The following is a 22,022-nucleotide window of genomic DNA, read 5'->3' on the forward strand; positions in this document are numbered from 1 at the left end:
CAGGGTTATACTTTGAAAGCAAAAGTTAAATTTTCTATTTTGAGAAGCTTTATGCTGTCCTGCTAAACAAGTCCTTGATTGCCATGGAATGGGGCTCTGTACAAGTTCAGCCTCATTGGAGCAGACAGAACAGACAGCAGTGTGCCTGGTAACCTGGATGCTGCTTCCAGCTGTACTCTTTGCTCCTCACTAGAATCCACACTTAACTCAGCGGCATGCCTCTAGTCAACACTGGATGGACTAGAGGCATTCCTGGTTCTCACTCTCTCTCTGGGGGGCAGGGAGGAATCTAAAAAAACAATTATTAACCAAAGTAGAAAAGCCAAAACATTAACACTTTACCTAAACAGCTTCTCGACTTTGGGATGCGCCAGAGAACAATCAACTACAGGAGTCTGCCCCCATGAAGGACTTCTGATGTTTAAGGAAACTTCACCGGGGTGAAGTCAATCACAGGCTATGTTGCTCACAAGGCTGTGGGCAACAGTGGTGCATGGAGAGCCAGCCAAAGCTCAAAAGAAGCCCAGGCTGTGTGTGTGGACACAGCACCATTTCCTCTGGGCATTTATTACCTGTTAAAAACCAATCTTTTGGTGAGTGGCAGTTCAGGGTTTTTGAGAGCAAGCTGCAATATTTCTCCAGGTCTGCGGAGTCATAATTAAAGCTGAACTGAGCGGAATTGGAGAGGGAAGGTCAGCGAGGTGCCGTATGAGAGATGAGGCTGGGCTGATGGGCACCAAATGAACAAATTATGATGGGCCCCACTCAATGTGATGAGGTCAAATGCTTGTTTCTACCCACTGACAGTTCAATTTCCCTGAAATGTCTCCCGGTTCTCTATGAGCTAATTATGAATGAAAAGTTATCAACTGCCCACGCCAAAAGGGGCTTAAATACTATTTTGTGGAGTTCTTAATGTCAAAATATTGTTCAAAACAGCATGCTGTACCACTCCACATACAATGCCTGGGTTAATCTAAATACCAGGAAAACACTATCAATTTTCCTCAGGTTTCCCGGGATGTACACATGAACAAATTCTCCAGCACTTGTCAGTGGAACAACAAATAAAAAGATCACCTCTCGATAACCCTGCGCCATGCCCACAGCTCCTTTCCTCAGGCGGCAGCACTCCTAGCTCTGCTATCAGATGACACAAATCTACAAGTAACAGCCCTTTCTCCCCTTTTAGGAACCATCCTACCAGATTATAAACTTCCAGGAGTCAACACTTAGATCTGTTCCAGCGTAAGATTTACTGCACGGAACCAGCTCAAATGCAACGGACATAACCCAAGCTTCCGCGGAATCATGTTCCATGGTCTGTATTTATGATATTCTTTATACCTTTAAGCTTAAGTATCTATAATTTCTTTTTGCATTCTGTGACAGGCGATAACTATATGACAGAATTTAGGGCTCAAATAATTAAAAACAAGTATATGGATTTAATTGTAATAGCATAAAAACAGCTTAAGATTCTGAGGTCCTACTATGTGCCAGCTATTATATGAGGCTATCGTAGAAGGATACCTAACATAGTAAGTAACTTGGAGTTTTCTAGAAAGTAACAGCACATATAAAAGCTTGGATCAGTGCCCCAGTGCTAAAGACATATCACACAGGAAGAGAGTAACATGGCCTAAACAAAATATAGCATTAAGTTTGAGTTTTAAGAAAAACTATAAAAAAAAAAACAAAAAAAGTAAATACAATGTAACTGAAAATTGTGTTGTATGTCATTTTTAAAAATTAACAATAGAGAAAATGGAGTTTTACGATGTTCTTTAAGAGAAAAATAGGGCCAAAATATAAAAAGTACTTGGCAGAGCTGGGCAGAAAAAAGAGGATTAATTACAGCTCCACAGAGACCACTGGACATCAAGAAGAGAGTGGAAACATCTTATTTAAATACAGCCTTATACTTTCTGGCAACTTAGAAATAAAGAAACTTCATAGCACCAACCTTTGCTCCCATTGTTGAAAGAATATACTTAGGTATGCAGTGTCGATTTATATGATTCCTTAAGAAGCATTATTTGATAAATTTATGTTTAGTGATCACAGTTTAATTCGTTCATTAAGGGACCCGTTCCTGGAAGTTGATTTTTTTTTCTAATTCTTACTGTAATTGCATTGTTCTGATCTTGTATTATAAAGGCAGCTGCTTGCCTATCATTTGTACTTTCCTCGTTAATCCTGACTCAGTGAATTAACCTTTAATTACAGCCGTTAAAATTGAAATGAGCCTCTTGTCTGGCTGGGGCTGCCCCCTTTCAGTGCAGGGTTCTGATGAAAAATTTTAGGGTCAATGAATATGTCCTATGTCATGTCTGATAGCTGCTGAAGACGTGAGGAGGTAAATGTTACCTTAGAAAGATGTGCTCTCAATTTGCAGGAGCTCTCTGTTGACAGCAAAATAAACTCAAAATCTTATTTTCAGATTCTCAGTCTCTCATGATGTACTTTTAACCAAATCAGAGGGCATGTGAGAACATAGACCACAGGGTATAAAATATTCAACTAACCCCCAATAGTAATTTACTCTCTACCTTACAGTCTGAAATAGTACATGTTAAGTAATAAAAGGAATGCTAATGAGTACTATTTTCTTAAATTTTTTATAATTTATTTTGTGTGTATCTGTGCATGCACATGAACGTGCTATGGCATGATATATGTCAGGACAACTCGAGGGAGTTGGCTCTTTCAAGCTTCCTCTCTCAACCATCATGTGAGTTCTGGGGACTGAACCCAGGTTGCTTTCACCCACTAACCATCCTGGCAGCCCCAGAGTTCTACTATTTTCTAGATATGCACTTGGTGGAAATAACTGACTTAGTGATGTCATAACACGGACAGTAGGATTATTTACAGTGACTTCACTAGGAATGAATCCTAGGAAGCAAGAAGATGGCAAGGAGTAATTTCAATGGCTTAAAATGTGTCTAGTGAGCACCGTTCACGATGAGTACCAGGGGTGGGAAGGCCATCATAAAGGCTCTGTCCTATCTTCTAGGGACTCAGATTCCAATTCTCATTATATTTTCTTTATATGATGTTTGCTGCAGTCATCTGAAACATCTTTATTTAATGTATTTAGACTTCCAAGCCTTAGAGCTGAAAAGGACCTGAGAAATGGTTGCTTCAGTTTCATAATGTCACAGATGAGGTTCTGAACTTACTCAACACTGATGATGGGTTTAAATTTATAAGCTACTCCACCAGACCATAATTCTATCAGAAATGTCATATGAATTTATATATTTAAAAACTTATTACGGAAAATTTCAAATGTACACAAAACAGAGAAGCTAATGTAATAAACAACTAATTCTTTTTTTTTTTTTTTTTTTGGTTTTTCGAGACAGGGTTTCTCTGTGGCTTTGGAGCCTGTCCTGGAACTAGCTCTAGTAGACCAGGCTGGTCTCGAACTCACAGAGATCCGCCTGCCTCTGCCTCCCGAGTGCTGGGATTAAAGACGTGCGCCACCATCGCCCGGCCTAAACAACTAATTCTTCAGTGAATTTCAGGTTATTTCCCTTTAGCACAAAGAGTGTGTGGGCTCCCATGCATGAGACCCCCACCACAACAGGGAGGGAGGAAACACACACCAAACACGGCACTATCTGTTTAGCCCGTCTAAGCCAATCATTTATTCTACTTCTTAATTATTAAAAAACAATTTTTAGACATAATTTTACCAATGAACTTGGGTCTGTAGGTATAAAGAAAGTCCTAAGAAGCCTTAAAATGCTATATTTCATATCCAAAAGTAAAACCCAATTAATTCCTTAATTTCTTCTTCAACCAGTCAGCATTCGACTTCCCTGACCACACATCCTCATGCAGCTGCCTTCTTGAATGGGCTCAGGAGGACACACACGTGGCACAGGGCTCTCTCTCTATCTCAAGCTTTCTTCCTGCGCCTTTCTGGAGTGGTTGTTTCTTTGAGCCATAGGGTGATACAGGTCTTTACTGCTACATTCTGGGGAGGTATTTATAAACCCAGTAATGTAGAACAGCTGCAAACTTAGAGAAATAACCCTGATTGATAGGCTTATAAAAGATGGATGTAATTACATTCCTGAATGGTTTGAATAACAGTGTGTCTGATCTATTCCAAGATAAGTGGTTTTTACTTTTCTTTGATATTAGGGTCATATACCATACTTATCTATTTTTACTTCATGCTCTCTTATCTCTGGTAATAAATTAATTTCATAGTGTTAGTTGGGAATGTACCCTATAGCTGTATTCATTTTTATCTTTCTTGGAGAGGAAACAAAGTCTTCATGAATATAATAAAAATATTTTTCAGACTTTCATGTTAAAAGATTTAATATTATTAAATAAGATTTATTTCTTTATTTTTCTTATTGTTCTGTGTGTTTAGAAAACAAATTTGGCATGCTTTTAAAGAGAACAGTTACATGACTGGCACACAACAGTATTTAACACGTGACTATGACACTAAGGGAGAATAAGAATTCTTCTGGCAAATGGCAAAATTCAGCAGAAGCAGCGAGACTCACACAAAATGCTGCCAGTTTTGGAAATAGAGAATAAATCTACCAGAAAGAAAAAATATCTTGAGAACAAATTACATTTGTTCCCTCCCACTTCACTCTGTAGTGTTTGTAGTTATAGTAAGTAAAAGCCAAAATCATAATCTTAAGAAAGCAGCAGGAGATAAGCAGAGAGTTGTCTCAGCTCTGGTGATGACCTACAGCCAAGTGTAGAGGATGATGGGAGAAGAGGGAGAAACGCCTATGGCTTTCATTACTCTCAACTCCCCCATCCTTTATCTCTGCAGCTGTGTGTGCCCTTCATGTTCTGTGTTCACTAGGAACTATAATTAACATCTCAGTGGACGTCTCATTGGGGAGAGCTCTACTATCACAAAAAGCATTCTTTACCACTTAAGACTTAACCTGGGTTGGTTTGTGTGTGTGAGAGAGAGACTACGCGAGTGCGTATGTGTGTGTGACGTTCAGGGAGCAAAGGCACCTGCAAGTTATATCTGCAAGATCGACATAGTAAGAGAGAACCAACTCTTACTGAGTAATTCCCACAAGCTATGTAATAATGTAATTTTTAAAATAAAAGACTTAAATTGGCATGTGTTTGTTTGAACCAACTAAAATATTTTACAAAAGTATCTGTAACTCAAAATCAACTATAAACTTTTTCCTTTTTAAAAAGCAGCTCCTTATGTATCCATAGGGATGGGATATGAATGGGACCTAGATGCATGATGTGACAGACACAAAGAATAAATAAAAAGAAAGATTAAAAGGAACAGATGAGAATGGCCTCTGGTAACAACAGAGCCTCTAAGGTAGATCAGAGGAAAAACAAACCCCAGGCCACAGCATGGCACACCTTTAAGTTTAACTTCAAAATGGAATCAGTTCCCGACTGTAGAGGACTGAATAAAAGAACAAGACAGGATGTGGCTAGGCAGTGGAGGCACAAAATACTGTCAAACCTTAATTAAAAAATGTTTTCAATTTAAGCAGACCCAGGCCAGTGATTTTTCATTATTTTTACCACAGTTCCATGACTACTGACATTTTCATCAGAACAAATAAAGGGTTTTCCTCAAATTTAAAATGACAAAATTATTATAAAATTTGACTCATAATTTCTTTCTCTTCTAAATTCAAAAGAATTTGATTTTAGCTGGACTTGTCTCTTAGCTCAGGGCTTAAATACACCTTCACTTTAAAACAAAGTAAAAAGTGTATTTCTAAGAGTGCTTCTATCATACAGAGAGCAAACTCTGTCAGAGACACACTGCCACTTTTATGAACGCCACTGCATACCCATGGAACTCATGCTTACTGGATACACTCAGGATGTCGCTCACAGCAATCTGTCCTTGCAAGGCAACTTGGGGAACCCCTGACACTCTGGTGGTATAAAGGGAGTGGAACACATGATCACAGCAATTTCAGGGATAGAAGGAGGAAGGAGAGAGGAGGAAGAGGAAGGGTGGACAGAAGGGAAAATGAGATTCTGTAAGATCAAAACTAAAATCCTAAAGCAACTTCAGTCTTGATCATGATAATTATTATGCACAATTATCCTAATACCTCCATGTGCTGCTTTAACAGGTTTCAGGTGAAGTGAGTTCCATTCTTCCTCTGTTCTAGCTTGCTTTTCTTTCATATTATTTTTATATTAATCACTGACCTCCAGAGTAAAGCAGGCTCTCTCTATTCTCATGCTAGGTTATAACAACACACAGTCAAGACCTCAGCCCTCATCATGGAGAGTACTAATCTCAGTAGATTAGATTTCCTATAGCAGAAAGCCATAAGCCTATTTGGTAGCTAAATTTTTATATTTCTTATCACAACTAACTATGATAAAAAGGATAACTTATGATAAAATTATAACTAATAATAAAAACTAACTTTAGAAGCTGTTTTTATGTGTGCATGTGCGTGGTCTCCCCTGACCTCCACTCTGCTTGCTAAAATTCAAGTGTTATCTCTAGGTTCCCTTTTCACACACTTGGGGAAGAGACATTAGCTGCATGGCTCCTTAGGCATGCCATCAAATTTAACATCATCTTTTCTGGAAATTCCACCCTAACCACGTACAACAGGTGCAGATGCTGGTTTGCCACTTTTGCTGCCATTGTTTGCACCAGAACATCAAGGAAGATGAGAAAGAGGGCCCACATGCAGAGTCAAAGACAGTTGTAAAAAGTAGTCTTCCATATTGTGTTTGAGAGCAAAAGGAGTTCAGACATCTCAACTTTTAACCTGTGTTAAAGGCTGAAAACCACAGTAGGGATGTAGGGCTCAGTAAATATCAATACTGTTTAGACTATGAGAAAAATAACAACACATAATGGCAATTACAGCTATAGAATTTCTATAAGCAAGATTATGCCATGAAAATAAAAGAACTTGCCTTTAGGGCAAATTTTCTTCTTTTTCACATTCCACTGTAAACATTGTCAAGACAGGAATCTCGCCTGCTCTGCTTACCACTTAGCCTGGGTCTGAGTAAACAAAACTGGAGTAACAAGGAGTTGGCCTCCCACTTGGTCCCTAGGAAAGACTGGCTCCTGAGAGGTCACTTCTAAATGTGTGGATCACCCAAATTATACCAGGAATTGTGTAGGCCCTTTGGGTCCAAACCTGTGCATTTGTGTCATGGCAGTGAGTCATGAGAGGCACCTAGACAGCTTACACTAGGAGGTAACTCAGGGCAGGGCCTGGCCCAGCCTGAACAACTCCTTTGAGCTCTGAGGCGCTTTACAGCAACCTCACCTTTAGGGAGCAGGGAAGGCTGCAGACGACGCACAGAGCAGCAGTTTCACCCTGCCCATATAATGAAGCCTCAAGTAAAAAACTCGGAAACACCAAAGTTCAGTGAGCGTCCCTGGTCAGTAACACTCCGCATAGTGCCACATCCTGATGTCACCCAGGGTGTGCATCTGGAACTCAGAATTCACGCTTAATCCTATGTATAGTGCTTTCCTAAGTTCTGTGAGTTTTAACAAATTACTACCCCTGAGGGTGGTTTGGGAGAAACCCTTCAAGTGGATGTGGCATCAGAGATCTTGAACCAATTCAGGACTCTACAGAAGGACTGTGTCTATTTTATCTTGATTTTGGTCAACTCCAAAGTAGCAGATTTTAACAAATCAGCATACAATACATATTCTCATCAGCTTTGGTGTTTCTTTCATGGACTATTATGAAATTTCTCTTCCACAATATACTATACTTTTAGTCTCTACTTATCAACGTTCTTAATGAGCCATATTGCACTATCCTAAGTTAATTTTATAGGACAAAGAGCTTTCAGGTCACACCTGTTTTTTATGGTCACACAGATTCCCCGCTGTGCAGTGCTGAGGTGTCAGGTGTCCTTTGCCAGTTGGAGTGCCTGTAACACCCCTCAGCATTCTCTGTCACCCCAGCATCTCACATACTGCCGCTTTATCTGTGCCAGGACAAGAAAGATTAAAAAGCATCAAGCTAAGAAACTGGTTCTACAATGCATCTCCAGCGTACTTCCCTGGCAGAGCTGGTTACTCTAACCCGCACAAACTGTGTATTAGGCACCCAGAAGTACTGTTTTTGCAATCCTGAGTCCCTTCATTTTTCAAGTCTCCAGATACAGTTTTTTCTACTAAAAATTCGTTCTTTTTTTTTTTCCTCCTTTTTATTTGTTTATTTGTTTCCAGACAGGGTTTCTCTGTAGATTTGGAGTCTGTCCTGGAACTCATTTGGTAGACCAGACTGGCCTTGAACTCATGGAGATCCACCTGTCTCTGCCTCCCAAGTGCTGGAATTAAAGACATGTACCAAACAGATGTCATTCTTTTAACCCACCATCTAGACAAAATCTTATTCAGGACTCAGCTCCTGGTCCCATGTGTGAATTTTAGAAAGATTTACTTTTAAAATTATGTGTGTATGTCTGCATGTGGGTATGTGTGTGCAAATGTCAGAGGAGGCCAGAGGCATGAGACCCTCCCAGAGCTAGAGCTGTAGGTGGATGTGAGCTGCCCAATATGGGTGCTAGGAACTGAACCCAAGTGTCCTGCGAGAGCAGTTATGTGCATTTAACTGCTGAACCAACTCTCCAGCCACCTCCACATTAATTTTCCCCTATGAGCTCTGTCATTTCATTTCTGCTCTCACTCTTTCTCCAGGTTTTCCCTTTGATAATTCTTTTCTTTCCCAGTTCTTGAGATCCAAATCAGAACCGTGAGCAAGCTTAGGCAAGTGCTCGACCACTGAGCCACATTCCCAGCCCTACTGTTGATCTTACAGCATGAACCCTGGCACTCCATCTTCATTAGTCTAGTTTCATTCCAAAATTAGTGCCTACGTAAGCTTTTCAACATCTCTACCTTAAACCACGGGCTGTATCCTGATGGCTTTGGCGCATGGACATGTGTGACTGGGTGCGCATGTTGACTTTTAAATAGCTGCTCTTGAGTTTTCTTTGAAATCCCAAATGGATGTTTCCTACTTTCTTACTATAAGTTTCCAACTTGAAGTTCCACAAATAGCTCAAAGGTGATATGTTACAAACTAAATTTCAATGCTAGTGTCTTCTACTATTTCTCCTCCCTTTCTCTTGACAGACCACATCCTGCTATTTGGATAGTCAACAGAAACCTCTAAGCCCTTTCCTGACTTTTGTTGTCCAGTTTTCTTCCACATATCTTTATAGAACAAAGATTTGACTGCCTTAAAAATTCTCTCTTTTTTCAGATTTATTTACTTCTATTGTGTGTATGGGTGTTCCCTGCATATATATCTATGTATCATCTGTGTGCATTGCTTACAGAATCCCCTGAACAGAAGTTCCTGAAGGTTGTGAACCATCATGATAGGAACAGAACCAGGTCTCTGCAGGTATGGCAAGTGTTCTTAACCCCTGAACCATCTCTCCAGTCCCTTAAAAATTCTTACATTTCTTTCAAGTCTTTACAAAATGGCTTCTAAACACTTATCAGTGCCCTCTGTGGCTACTTCTCTCTCACACAATTCATAGAATTTCTGTACTAGCTACATATAGCTGCATAATTTATTACAAATATGATACATGCATCTTTTACTTTTGATTTTGCTATGCCCTGCACACAAACTACTTAGCTCCTTTCCCTTTTACTGGTGAGCACAGTATCAGTACTTTTGTTTTGTTTTGTTTTACCAACAGTGCCACCTCCAGTGTTTTCCACACATATAAAATAATAACGCACGTGTGGGAAATGTCCTTGCAGCTGGTGAACATCAGATGTAAATACAAGTCAGCTTCAGGCCAGGAATGAGGTCTGGCATAGGCAGAGATGAGAGCACTCTGCAGAGTTGTAACATTTTATTCATGGTCCTGGAGGAACTGCCTCTCTTTTAACCTTTTCTTTGCATTTCTCTTTTTAAGTATTTTATATTTGGGCTGTAAATTGTAGTAATAATTATCAACTACAAATTAAACAGCAAATATAGCAAAATGGTTCACTGGTTAAGAACAGTTATTGCTCAGTTTCCAGCACCCATGCTCACATCCTCCCGGACTCTAGAACCAGGAATCAAGTACCCTCTTCTGGCCTCCAAAGGCACCTGAACTCCCACAGAGACAGACATAAATAAATATTTTTTAAAAATTCTTATAAAATGAATTTCTAAGAATAGTTTCATACTACATATTCTCTAGAACTTTACTTAATACTACTTTGGAAATTTATCTTTGTTGAGCATGTATTTATACTGTTCCTTTTTAAAAGCTGGCAGTGGCTCAGTGTATACATAAGTCACAATCCACTCATTTATCCCAGGGAAAGGCATTTGGTTTGTGTCCAATTTTTGCCTCCTACAACTCGTCACTGAATAGCACCACACATGACTCATGTGTCCACATGGATAGGGGCACCAGGAGGATGAGCAGAGTCAATTTGACAGAATGAGTCCACACTATTGTTAGAAGTGTGCTTTTACTAATATGAATCCCTATCAGCTACACATTCCTTTCTTTTCCCCCCACACATACTGTTTAGAGTTCTCAATTTTTAGAGAAACCAACTTTAACAAAAAGCTTCCTATAACATAGGTGAAAAAATATATACGCTCATAACCTCTCAGCAACTTAGAAGTTCTCATATTCTAGACTTGATTTGAGCTAGGTCAATGTAATTTACAGAACTAGCAGAATACAAGGGGTGAAAACACCTGATTGCTTGGCTCATCATCAGAAGAATGAGTTATCAGGTTCTAATCCAGCCGAGGACAGAAGCACTCAGTTAGCATCGCTTCTCATGGGAACCCGTGAGCAGACCAGCACAACAGTGGAACAGGCTTAGCAGACATGGAGGCTTGGTCATTGCAAGGCACAAAGATTGTTGAGAGGTGAGGGTTTAAGAGCAAACAAACAGCCCTGAGTTACAGCTGCTAAAGTTAGAAGAATGAGCCACAACAACTCCCTGATCTGACAGAGGAGACTGCAGCAGGGAGATGGCCTGACATGTGGGTATTTCTTTTCAGTTCACAGAGTGCAGATGCCTTTTTTAACACAGAGTCTTACACAGAGACGAGGCATACTCGAGTGTTAAAAAAACCACGGGCCCTGTACGTTCATTATGGGTGCTGTGATATGGTAGATTGCCTGAAAACTTCATAACCCAGAAAAGGTGTTTCCATAAAAATACAATCTCAACCACCAGATGACTAATCAATAAACATTAAAGTTGAGAAGAAACATAAAAATTGCAATGAATGAGCCAAGGCCATGGTGACATCATTGATCAGATAAAATAGAAATTTCCTAAAATAGTTTAAAAAGTAACAGTGTGTCTGTGTGGTGTGCAGGTGTTCATGTGCAGGTGCATATATGTGCGTGTGGAGGCAGGGGGTTGACATTGGGTGTCTTCTCCACAGAACCTGGACCTCACTGACTCAGCAACCTCCAGTGCTGGGCTTACAGGCTGTGCTGCTGTGCCTGTAATCTTCACACTTGCAAGACAAATACTTCATTGACTGGGCTGTCTTCCTATCTCAGAGGGGTGACTTTAACTTTGTCTTTATAGCAAATTATGTGACCCAGATGAAAAAGGCCATCTAGATTACAGAGACTGAAGTTCTACTCCAACAATCTAGAGGTATTAAAATTTTGTTCATATTTTTCTTACATACAATATTATCTCGCTCCTTCATTCTCCGCATCTCCTAAGAACCCTAATATGCAGAAGACTGCTCCATCTGTGTTGTCAGGACTTGATTTAAGCTCGCAGTTTAACAATAATCAAGTGAAAACATCCACTGGATTAAACAGTTTGTCACTGAAATATCATAAGCAAGATCTAAAATGCTCTTTATTTAGGAGCCATCTGTTGGCCAACTGCAAGTTGTCTCATGCAAGGCTGAAACAAATGCTATGTTTACGCCCTGTCTCCACCAGACTGCCAACGGAAAGCCTTTGCCTTACAGTTACGCTCATTCGGCCATACTAAAAACATGATCCACAGGGTTGGGACTAACAGTGGAGTTCCTACTTTTCTATCCCTTTCTTTTTATAAAATGTGTGTGGGTGATTTGCCTGCATGTCTGTGTGCCAGCTCATGCAGTAATGATGGAGGTCAGAAGAAGACATCAGATCCCTTGAAAATGGAGCTATAGACTCTTGCTCGCAGCCATCTGAGTGCTAAAGATTGAATCTGGGTCCTGTGGAAGACAAGTCATTGCTCTTAACCACTGAGCCATCTCTCCACCCCGCCCTTTTTTGAAATAGGGTCTCACTGTGTAGTCTAGGCTAGCCTTAAACATTGCAATTTCCCTGCTTCAGCATTCCACTTAACCATCACGCCCAGGTCTGCAGGGATTTTTCATTAGAAAAATATTTGGTGTGAAAAATTGTTCTTTGGGTTTCTGTGCATATATTTTGGTTGACTGCAAGAAACAAAATCCACCAGATATGCAAGGAAACAATTCAGTGGGCTAAAAAAAAGAACCACCTATGGACAAGAAAGCTATACATATACTAAAGAAAAGTTTCATCTATTTGTTTTTACAAACCTGTTTTATGATCCCACTGTAACTACCTTTACTGCTTCAAAACTGCTTGTTAGATTTACATACACTTAGAATACTAGAGTCAAAAACAAACATGGAGGCCTGTCCTACTGTCAACAGTCTCACTCAGTTAGCTAGCTAGTCATGGTAGTCCAGACAGACAGACAGACAGCTGTGAGCTATGTTGCAAACATCCTAATCATTTGCAGATGCCCTTTCCATGATTGCTTTAAAAGTACTGTTTTGGACAATATATGTGTTACAGCTTGATTAAATTAAAATATGAAAAGTATACAAAACAGAAATTCATAATAACATAATTAAGAAAATTAACATAATGATATGGTTTTTCAGCCTTTTATTTTCCCAAAATTATACCACTGTATAATTTTGCAAAAACTGAGCCTATATATGCTACTGGATCTGTATTTTTCCCTTCACATTAGAACATATTTTATTGATTATAAAAATTTTCTTAAATTATTTTAGTCATATTTTATATAACCATTAATTATTGGGTCATTAGAGAAGGTGGTTTACAAACATGCATATTAATCTCTGCATTTCTTATTATTTCCTCACAAGCAGTTTACTGAGTGGAAGAGTAAGTATTTTGATGACTCTGCTAAGGGCAGACATGATATCATCTGGAAGGACGTACTTAATGTATCGTGAATGAGCTGGTAACAAAATGCCCATTTCACTGTCTCCTCACCAACAGACATTGAATTTTGCAGTATTTTGCTAATGCTAGGCAAAATGGTTCTTTAGATTTACATTTATTCATTAATACGACTGCACATTTTCATCCATCCATTATCATCTGTACTTCCTCTTGAATTTATAACCCATTTTTATCATCTGTCTACTTCAAAAATGTTTTACTAGAGTAAAATATACACACAGAAAAGCATGTTTTAAGTGCACAGCTGTTCAATGATTTTCCCTCCTAAATGGAACACACCCACACAAAAGCACCCATCAGAAGACAGAACGTGAGCAGTACCCAGGGCTCCTACATGCCCCTTACACACACACTTAACTCCCTCCTAAAGGTAACCTCTGCTATGAAGCCTAATGAGTTTTGCCTGGCTTGGTGCTCCTCCTCGTTTTTGTACCAAATAGTTCTACTGTCTGAAAGACTGGGCATGGTACAGTTATAATCCCAGGTCTTGTAAGGCAGTGGCAGCTCAAGATCAGCCTGAGCTACAGAAGGAGAACTTGTCACAAAACAAATAATCTCAAAACCACGCAAACAAAGGATACACTGAATTAAATGAAATGAGTTAAATATAGAAAAATACAAACACACAAATACACACACACATAGATTAATGAGTGAAAACTGATAACTCTGCAAGCAGCTATGCAGAGAAACTATTGTGTGAGGATGCATCCTCATTTTAACTGAAGAAATACAAATGAACAAAAAACACTCATACAAAGTTGTGCAAGTATGCTCTCAAGTCATATGCATGCCCACACTCAGAGAGAGAGAGAGAGAGAGAGAGAGAGAGAGAGAGAGACAGACAGAGAGAGAGAGAGAGAGAGAGAGAGAGAGAGAGAGAGAGAGAGACAGAAACAGAGACAGAGAGACAGAGAGAGTTAGTTTACTGAATGATGCAATGTGCCAATCTCTGCTCTAACGCAATCTCACAATTCAGGAAGACACCATCACCACAGGACACAGAAGTATAGAGGTGCTATTTTCCAGACTGTAACAGTCACAAAGACTTGTGCGCTGTGCATCTGGTGTGTCTAAGTGCAGGTTGTTATCTACCCTACCTTACAGCCCAGTGAGTTTTGGGAGCCTAAATGGTTCACTATAGATTTTCTGATCACCACTTCTCTTTAGAGGCTAACACAAATGCTCAATAAATATTTATTACTTGAGTAAATGAAAGACTTCACTGCCAATTTTCAATGCTTTCCAATCCTTTTAAATATGCTTTAATGTGTTCTTTCCTTTAGAAAGAAGAGCATCCTGCAACCCAAAACACCACTTACTCATTTCTCAGTGGCTAAGAGAAAAATCTCATTCTGTACTTGAACAGACTAGTGCAGCTTACTAGTTTTCAACAGTGCTTTATATGAGCTCACCAAGAAGGAACAGATAGCCCAGACTGGTGTCGCATGTTTATACTGAAGGGGAAACCCCTGGAATGATATATAAGGCTCTTTCAATAGAAGCTGCTCCATGTTTTCCAGGCAGCTCAGATCAGCAGTATGCAACCTATAGCAGCTCCCTGACCACTGAATCCACAGATCAATTCCCAGATATGTCTGCTCATCAAAGCTCACCAACTGGACTAGCTCAACAAAAGGTCAGTCATTGCAACAGACTATACATCCTAGGTATCATGTCTGACTCAAAGTGAAAGGTTGGTGGACATAAGATGCTAACATACAGAAAAATTATTGCAGCTTCAGACATGGACAGATTGACAGTTTCGATGTTATTTTGTGTTAGGCAGAATTCTCACCCCATTAAAGTTATACCCCCCAAATAACACAATTTTTTGAGATACCAGCATATATAAATAAATCTGTAAAGATAACACAAAGAGAAACATGATCCAGGGATTTTAAAATAAAAATAATAGTAAACTTTTAGTAGCCATGTGGTGAGAACAGAAGAATTGTGGGTTAATATACACAATAATTGACTTTTATTCTCAGCCTCGACTGCAGAGAAGTCTTCCTTCGTGTAGGCACAGTCTATGTGCTCATAATGAAATTATTTAACAATGCACTATGTGTGTCTGCGTGTGTGTTTGTCAGTGTGTGCATCACACTTTGCATCGTCACTGATGACTGGCACTCCTTGTCTATACACTACCTCGACATGACAAAGAATCCCTCTATGCTACAGACATAGGGCAGTGAAAAAATGTACACATCATATCATAAGTAAAGGTAACTAGTCAGCAGAAGTAAGTTGAGAAGATAACAGTTGGATAAATTTAAAAATTACAAAATTAAAAGGTCTAAATCAGACTTTTGTTAGAAGAGGATCTACTGAAGACTACGAATTCATATTAATTCTTTGTTTTTTCATGAGAGAGATGGTATGTACCATATGATCACTTACACTGATGACTGATGAAGAAGCTGACAAGTTTAGACCTTCAAGATCAGCTACCAAGCTTGGAGAAAGGGCTGGTGGAGGAAGGGCAACTGGGGTGGACGCTGAGTTAACTGGAAGAAAAGGCCCAAATAAGCAAGTGTGCATGAAAATTTAACTCATATTAATAAAAGCAACATTTTATTTTGTTAGTAAATCTAACTAAATTACTTTGATTAACGAATGTATGACAACTCTATTTAATATTCTGATTTAGTCAAGTTATTATCAAGTCACAAAGTGATTAGCCTGAGCTTTCAGAACATAATGGCAAACCAATATCAGAACAAGGTATAAATATCTTGAACAATAGTTTTTGAAAATTTGTATCTTTAACATTTATCATCCAGCACTTCACATAAATAAAGTGGTTAAGACACATTTTCCACATTAACGTAAAGAATAGCACAAAGAGTGATTTCAGAAGGGGGCAACAGGGATGGGGGAATATGGGGAGACTAGGAGGTGAACAGAATTGGGATAAATGATGTAATACCCCCAAAGATTCAATAAAGAAGTTTAAAACACACACAGATAGTGATTTCCAGATGCGTCACACTTTTGGGGCGGGGGGGGGGGGGGGGGGGTTGAGACAGGGTTTCTCTGTGCATCAACCTTGGCTGTCCTGAAACTCATTCTGTAGACCAGGCTGGCCGTGAACTCACTGAGGTCCACCTGCCTCTGCCTCCAGAGTGCTGGAAAGTATCATGTACCTCGAGTGGCTTTTGTTATGGCATTTTCATTGACATATGATATGCTTCGATCATATTACCTTCACTTACCTGCCCCCATCCCTTTTTTTCCTCCTGCAGTATTCTGTCTACTCTCATGATCTCCTACCACCCAGATGCCACCCGAAACAAAACACACAAGGCTTGTGTGCAATTCCACCTTATTTAACATAACTTCTAGTTCCATCAATGCGACATACACCCTGCTTCTGCTTCAACAACCACAGCAACATCTGATCATAACAAACCTTATTATCTTTGCTAATATGGCCAAACATGTTCAATTTCTCTATAGTAAGTGTTTTTATGTATTACACACTTCTATTTTTCTCTATGAAGTATTTTCTGTGGCTGTTACAATAGACAATGTAAACAGAATGGATCTATGACAAAATGAGGTAACCCCCAAACAACTCACCCTCCACACAGGAAAAATATACTGAAATGCAAGCAGTTTAACATTCATGAACTCTTATTTCCAACTACTCTCCTAGTACAGAATCGACCTTGCAACAAAATTCACAGCACTACCCAGCTCCCACCACACTGAATAATTTAAGAGTGGCGACTATGTATACTTAGGTTAGCAAAGTTATAGGTGTCTGCATTCTTAGAAATATATTTGTTTGAATTAAGACTTTTTGGAGTAGAAGATGGTTCTGCCTTTCCTGAACCACTCTCTGTTCCCTCCTTAGTTAGCTGTCAGTTCCCACAGTCAGGATCTCACAATGTGGATGCTGTGAGACAGGATCATTATTTAGCAATGCAAGGAGAAATCACTGGAGTAGAATGGGTCTAATACACTTCATTTGTGGCTCTACTCACATGACACAGAACTGACATGCTGAATCAATAAAAGGCACTGATACCACTGGCTGGAAAATTCCCACCTTTTCTGACCTTTACAATAGATGCTTCTAAAATCTGGGCAATGGACATGAGAGGTACTATCCGAGTACAGAACACAGGGAAGTCCCGGTACTTACAGTCGTCTAGATCTAGAAGGAAAACGTCTTTGGGGGGAGGATGTCTTTCTTGCTGGGGTTTTCTCTCTTTGGCCTGTAAAATATCAAAACTTCAACTTATTTCAGATCTTGTCTAAAGAAAGCCATGAAGTGTTCTTACCACTACAAAACAAGCATGCTTTTGCTTCTTAGAAACAAAACACACTTGAAACTTCTGTATGGTGACACCAACACTTTAGTCCTGAACCAAAATTTCTGTGCTAGCATACTGTATTTCTTACTCATCACACAAACTACTAATTAAAATACTTTGTGTTTAAGGACTATAAAAGACCTTTAGAAGAAAATTTAAAAGCAATAATCACATTTTTGTTAGATAAAAATACAATGTGTTTCTTATTAGAAAGTGAATAAACATTCTTAGAAATAATAGTTAAACAGGTTTGCTTAAGAAAAAGGAATATTCAAACAATACACGGCTAGCGCTGATATCCTCAGGCTTGGACAGGCTGGACTGCTCAGAGGAGTTTGCAGGGGCAGTGACCTAGATCCTCTGCACTCCTATACCAGCTTGCGTCAGAGGGCTTTACCTTCAGCTTTTGCTCTTTAGTATGGAAAACAACTCGCTCACTTTCCTAAGCATTTTATAGATAGTAAATATTTAAACACACCCACCTAAATTTAGGGTTCCTCCAGGGCAAACTGGCTTAGTCACTGTTTGTGAGATTTCCCACCATGGAGAGCATACAATGGCTCATGCGAGGACTACCAGTCTTAATTAATATAATGGTATAACTAGGTCGGGGAAATGGCTGTTTGTACAGCGCCTGCTGTAAAAACCTAAGGACCTGAACTGGGATCCTGATGTCCATGTCAGAGTCATGGATGTTGGGAAGGTGGAGACAGCAGGATTTCTGGCTAGCCACTCAAGTTTAATTAGTTTTGGTGTAAACAATGTTTCAAACAGTTCAGGGTTGGAGGGTGGGGAGTAACTGAGACAGACACTAGATGCTTATCTCTGGCTTCTATACACATAAAGAGGGAAATGTACATCTACACGCACAGAGTACACACACACACACACACACACACATACACACACACCTGCCCCACTGTGCATAATTAAGAACATCTGAATAGCACAGTAAACAAAAAAGGTCAACAAAGAATAGTGCGTTAAACGACATTATCTGTATCAATGTTGCTTAATCTGTCTACCTTTTCTTTTAAAAAATTCTCAAATTCAAAATAAAACTTTTTTTCACTTCTTTTTGTTCATTCATTCATTTAACAAATAGATACAAATTTTAAATGTGTATGAGATTCCGTACTCAACAATGACAAAGTCCCCACTCTCCAATAACAGAATTTAAAACTTATTAGCATAAATCATTGTGTCACTGAAGCAAAGGCCCACTTGAGTACTGTGCACACACATGAACACCAGCTTCACATAAGAGGATGCTGTGGTGGTGGGGTGCAGCGAGGGCTCAGTGCACTGCTCTCACAAAGGACCTGAGTTCGGGTCCCAGCACACACACCAACAGTTCACAACCACCTGGAATTCCAGCTCTGGGGTATCCTTCACCCTCTTGTGGCTTCTTCAGCATGAGTGCATGTGTGCGCACATATACAGACACACAGAGACACGCACACACAGACTACAGAGACAGACAGACACACACTTAGAAAAGCACCTGGGAAACAACATTTTCACATGACTGAGTTCTACATGCTAGCATTCAGAGAACTGTCCAAGAATTATATAAAAATACACATTAAAGCCAAAAATGATTACAACTAAAAAAAGAAATAAAAACAGTATTGTTTCCTTCTAGTTGAGTTTTAATTCTATCCTCCTGCAAACACAAAGCATCAGCCCCCTGTCAAGTCTGAAGGAAAAGGAAAAGAAATGTTAGTTTTGAGACTGAAATTTCAGTTACAAGTAAATGAAAGCAGATTCAGAATGAAAATGCCCATTACTACTGGACTTTGCCCTTGAATAAAATCCAAACTCAAAGGTTATCAGCATGTTGCACACAATGGGTGTAGCTTCCCACCAGCTACAATGACAAGACTGCCTTCATCAAAGTGCAAGTTCCCCACCTGAAAATTAGAAACCTATCAAACAAATAAATAAATAAAGTTAGAGAGGAAGGCAAATCTACACCCTACTTCTCAACCAAGAATGTGTACCATCACAGAGGAGAGCTATATGTGAATCTGGGTTCATCTCTTACCAGAGCCTAGAACAGACAGACAACAGGCACTAAAAAGGACAGAATGCCATTGACGTTCTGAGAAGAACAGTAAGCAGTGACTGCAATACGACATTAGCAATAGGTGACGGTCATTTCCACCACGTTGGAAAAGCCTTGCATTCCGAATCAAAGCTATAAAATGCTTCATGATATGCAAGCATGCTTCTCCTACATTATATTTCATTTTTCATTTTAAAAAACCCATAGTAAGTTCACAACATTTTCATACTTAAAGGGTCTACTATAAAAATAAAATCTGAATTCTAAACAAAGAAGTTAAGAGCCCTATCCCATCAAACATTTCTCCATTTGCAATTCATCTTGGTAATAGAGACAGAACCTGGGCAGACACATATAGGACTTGAGGCAGGAGATTTTTCTTGCTCAATGCATAATTCATGTGCTCCGCCTGCAAAGTGTGTAAAATGAGGATTTCACACCGCGGCATGAGCCACGGAGCTGCGGAGAAAAGGCAGATGAAATCATATTTTACTGTGTGAATTTTATTTCTTAGCCTCCCAATATTTATACAAAACCACCATTGACAAACCAAACACACTGACAGATCACCCACTGTTTCCATTGTGTTACTGCTTGAGAGGAGATCAAGCAGAAAGATAGACAATTTGTTTTTGTATATTTTTCTTAAATAGAGGATTAGGTTTTTAACAGCTGAGTGACTGTATTTGACTTTTATAAGGACAACAGTTACTGATCTTAAGATCTTGCTGCAAAAAATATCTATTTATCAATTCGCTGCCTTCAAATCGCCACCTTGTTTCTATGGCATTCGATTATACACCTCAAGACAGGAACATTTTCAAAATGGAATGAAAAGTCACAAGGTTAGGAAACTAACTTCTAGTCAATATATTCATTTAAAAATAAAGGATCTTAAGTCCTAAAGACAAACAAAAATATGTAACAATATCTCTGTAAAGATTTTTCATGCATTATGAACATCCATTTGCATACCGATTGCAGAAAAGCTAAGTAGATAACAGACCTGACGTGATAAGCAGCAGATATGCTTCTATTGCACAGAGGTTGTATAAACAGTAAGAAAAGTTTACCAAACACCCACTGCTCTAAAAATCTGGAGCAAATAAATGCTAATGAGCAATACAAGGGGGTCTAATAACCCTTCCTCAGCAGAAAACTGCCTGCTTCCTTATGCAGGACCGCCTGCTTGACGGTTTCCCTTTGTTTTAAAATCTCAAGTGAAATTTCTTTCCTGGAGAATTTAAAGTATGAACTAAACATTGAAAGACACAAAGCTTTGAATATTTATAATAAAAATCGACATTCAATCGTCACACAAGCTAAGGATTTCAAGCCCTGTAAACACCCGTGAGCAGACAGTCCTTCCTTCTCAAAGCACAGAAATCAGCCTGAAATGGTTCCATTGGTGCATTTGCAGGGTTCTGAGGTCACTAGAGGAGCTCATCAGTGTCACAATACCTCCCACAGAGGGACAGCAAAAGTTCTAAGACACATAAGACCTGATATAAATATGGCCATCTCAGACACCGCTGGCATATACAGATTCCAGTGCTTTTCTACAGCTAGTTCATACATTAATCTCATGACCCAGACACAAAAATATTCTTAACATCTATTAAGTGCTACACTCAAGAACACCAAATACTTCACATTAAACATAACACTGATAGACTACTAGGCCTTAAGTATGCTGTATATAATTACCATTGTTAACACAGGACTAGAGTGATCTGTCAGGTAGGCAGTGCTGCTTGTGCAAGCATGAAGACTTGAATTTTGATCCTTAGCACTCACATAAAAAGCCAGGCACTACCCTCGACTGGAATGCAGCATTTAGGAGGCAGACACTGGCCAAAAGCCAGTGGTCGGTCACTGGACAGCTAATCTAGCCAAACACAGGAAATACAGGATCAGTGACAAGTCTTGTCTCAAAAACTAAGGTGGAAAATGACTGAGGAAGATAACTGACATCAACCTCTGGCTTCTACACATGTGCACACACATACGCTGCAGTCATGCCAGCATGCACAGAGCCGCCACACAATTCCACAGGCAAAACAATGTTAATGTGTCTAAAGAAACAGATGCGTTCATTATAACCATGTACATTATAGTCATGACTTCAGATCACCATGATACTCACTGATATCTCCATCTGTAAGAGCTGAGGCACACACCAGAGATCCCAACTAATGTGTCATGACCTTATGTTACCAAAAAAAAAAAAACAAAAAAAACAAAAACCCAAAAAAGCCCAAGATGCAGAGATACAAATGAGAATCACTTCCTCACACAATGTCTGTATTGCTAAGTCTTCTCTCTAATCTTCCAGATATTTTCCTTTACATTGTATAAAGTATGTAAAAGTGCTTAAAATATGAACTATTCAAGGTGAT

General features: G+C 39.3%; 1 protein-coding gene across 1 annotated transcript in view; it reads right to left on the minus strand.

Annotated features, from left to right (window-relative positions):
* The window catches only part of Ap3b1 (adaptor related protein complex 3 subunit beta 1), a 201,235-nt gene that overhangs the window by 48,745 nt on the left and 130,468 nt on the right, over positions 1-22,022 (minus strand). Inside the window, exons 21-22 of the mRNA XM_075976295.1 lie at positions 17,384-17,456; positions 15,634-15,740 (exon numbers count right to left, since the gene is read on the minus strand). Of these exons, the coding sequence (XP_075832410.1) occupies positions 15,634-15,740; positions 17,384-17,456 (180 nt within the window). The remainder of the gene's footprint in view (positions 1-15,633; positions 15,741-17,383; positions 17,457-22,022) is intronic.

Source organism: Microtus pennsylvanicus, chromosome 6 (genome assembly GCF_037038515.1).
Source record: "Microtus pennsylvanicus isolate mMicPen1 chromosome 6, mMicPen1.hap1, whole genome shotgun sequence".
Taxonomy (NCBI): Eukaryota; Metazoa; Chordata; class Mammalia; order Rodentia; family Cricetidae; genus Microtus; species Microtus pennsylvanicus.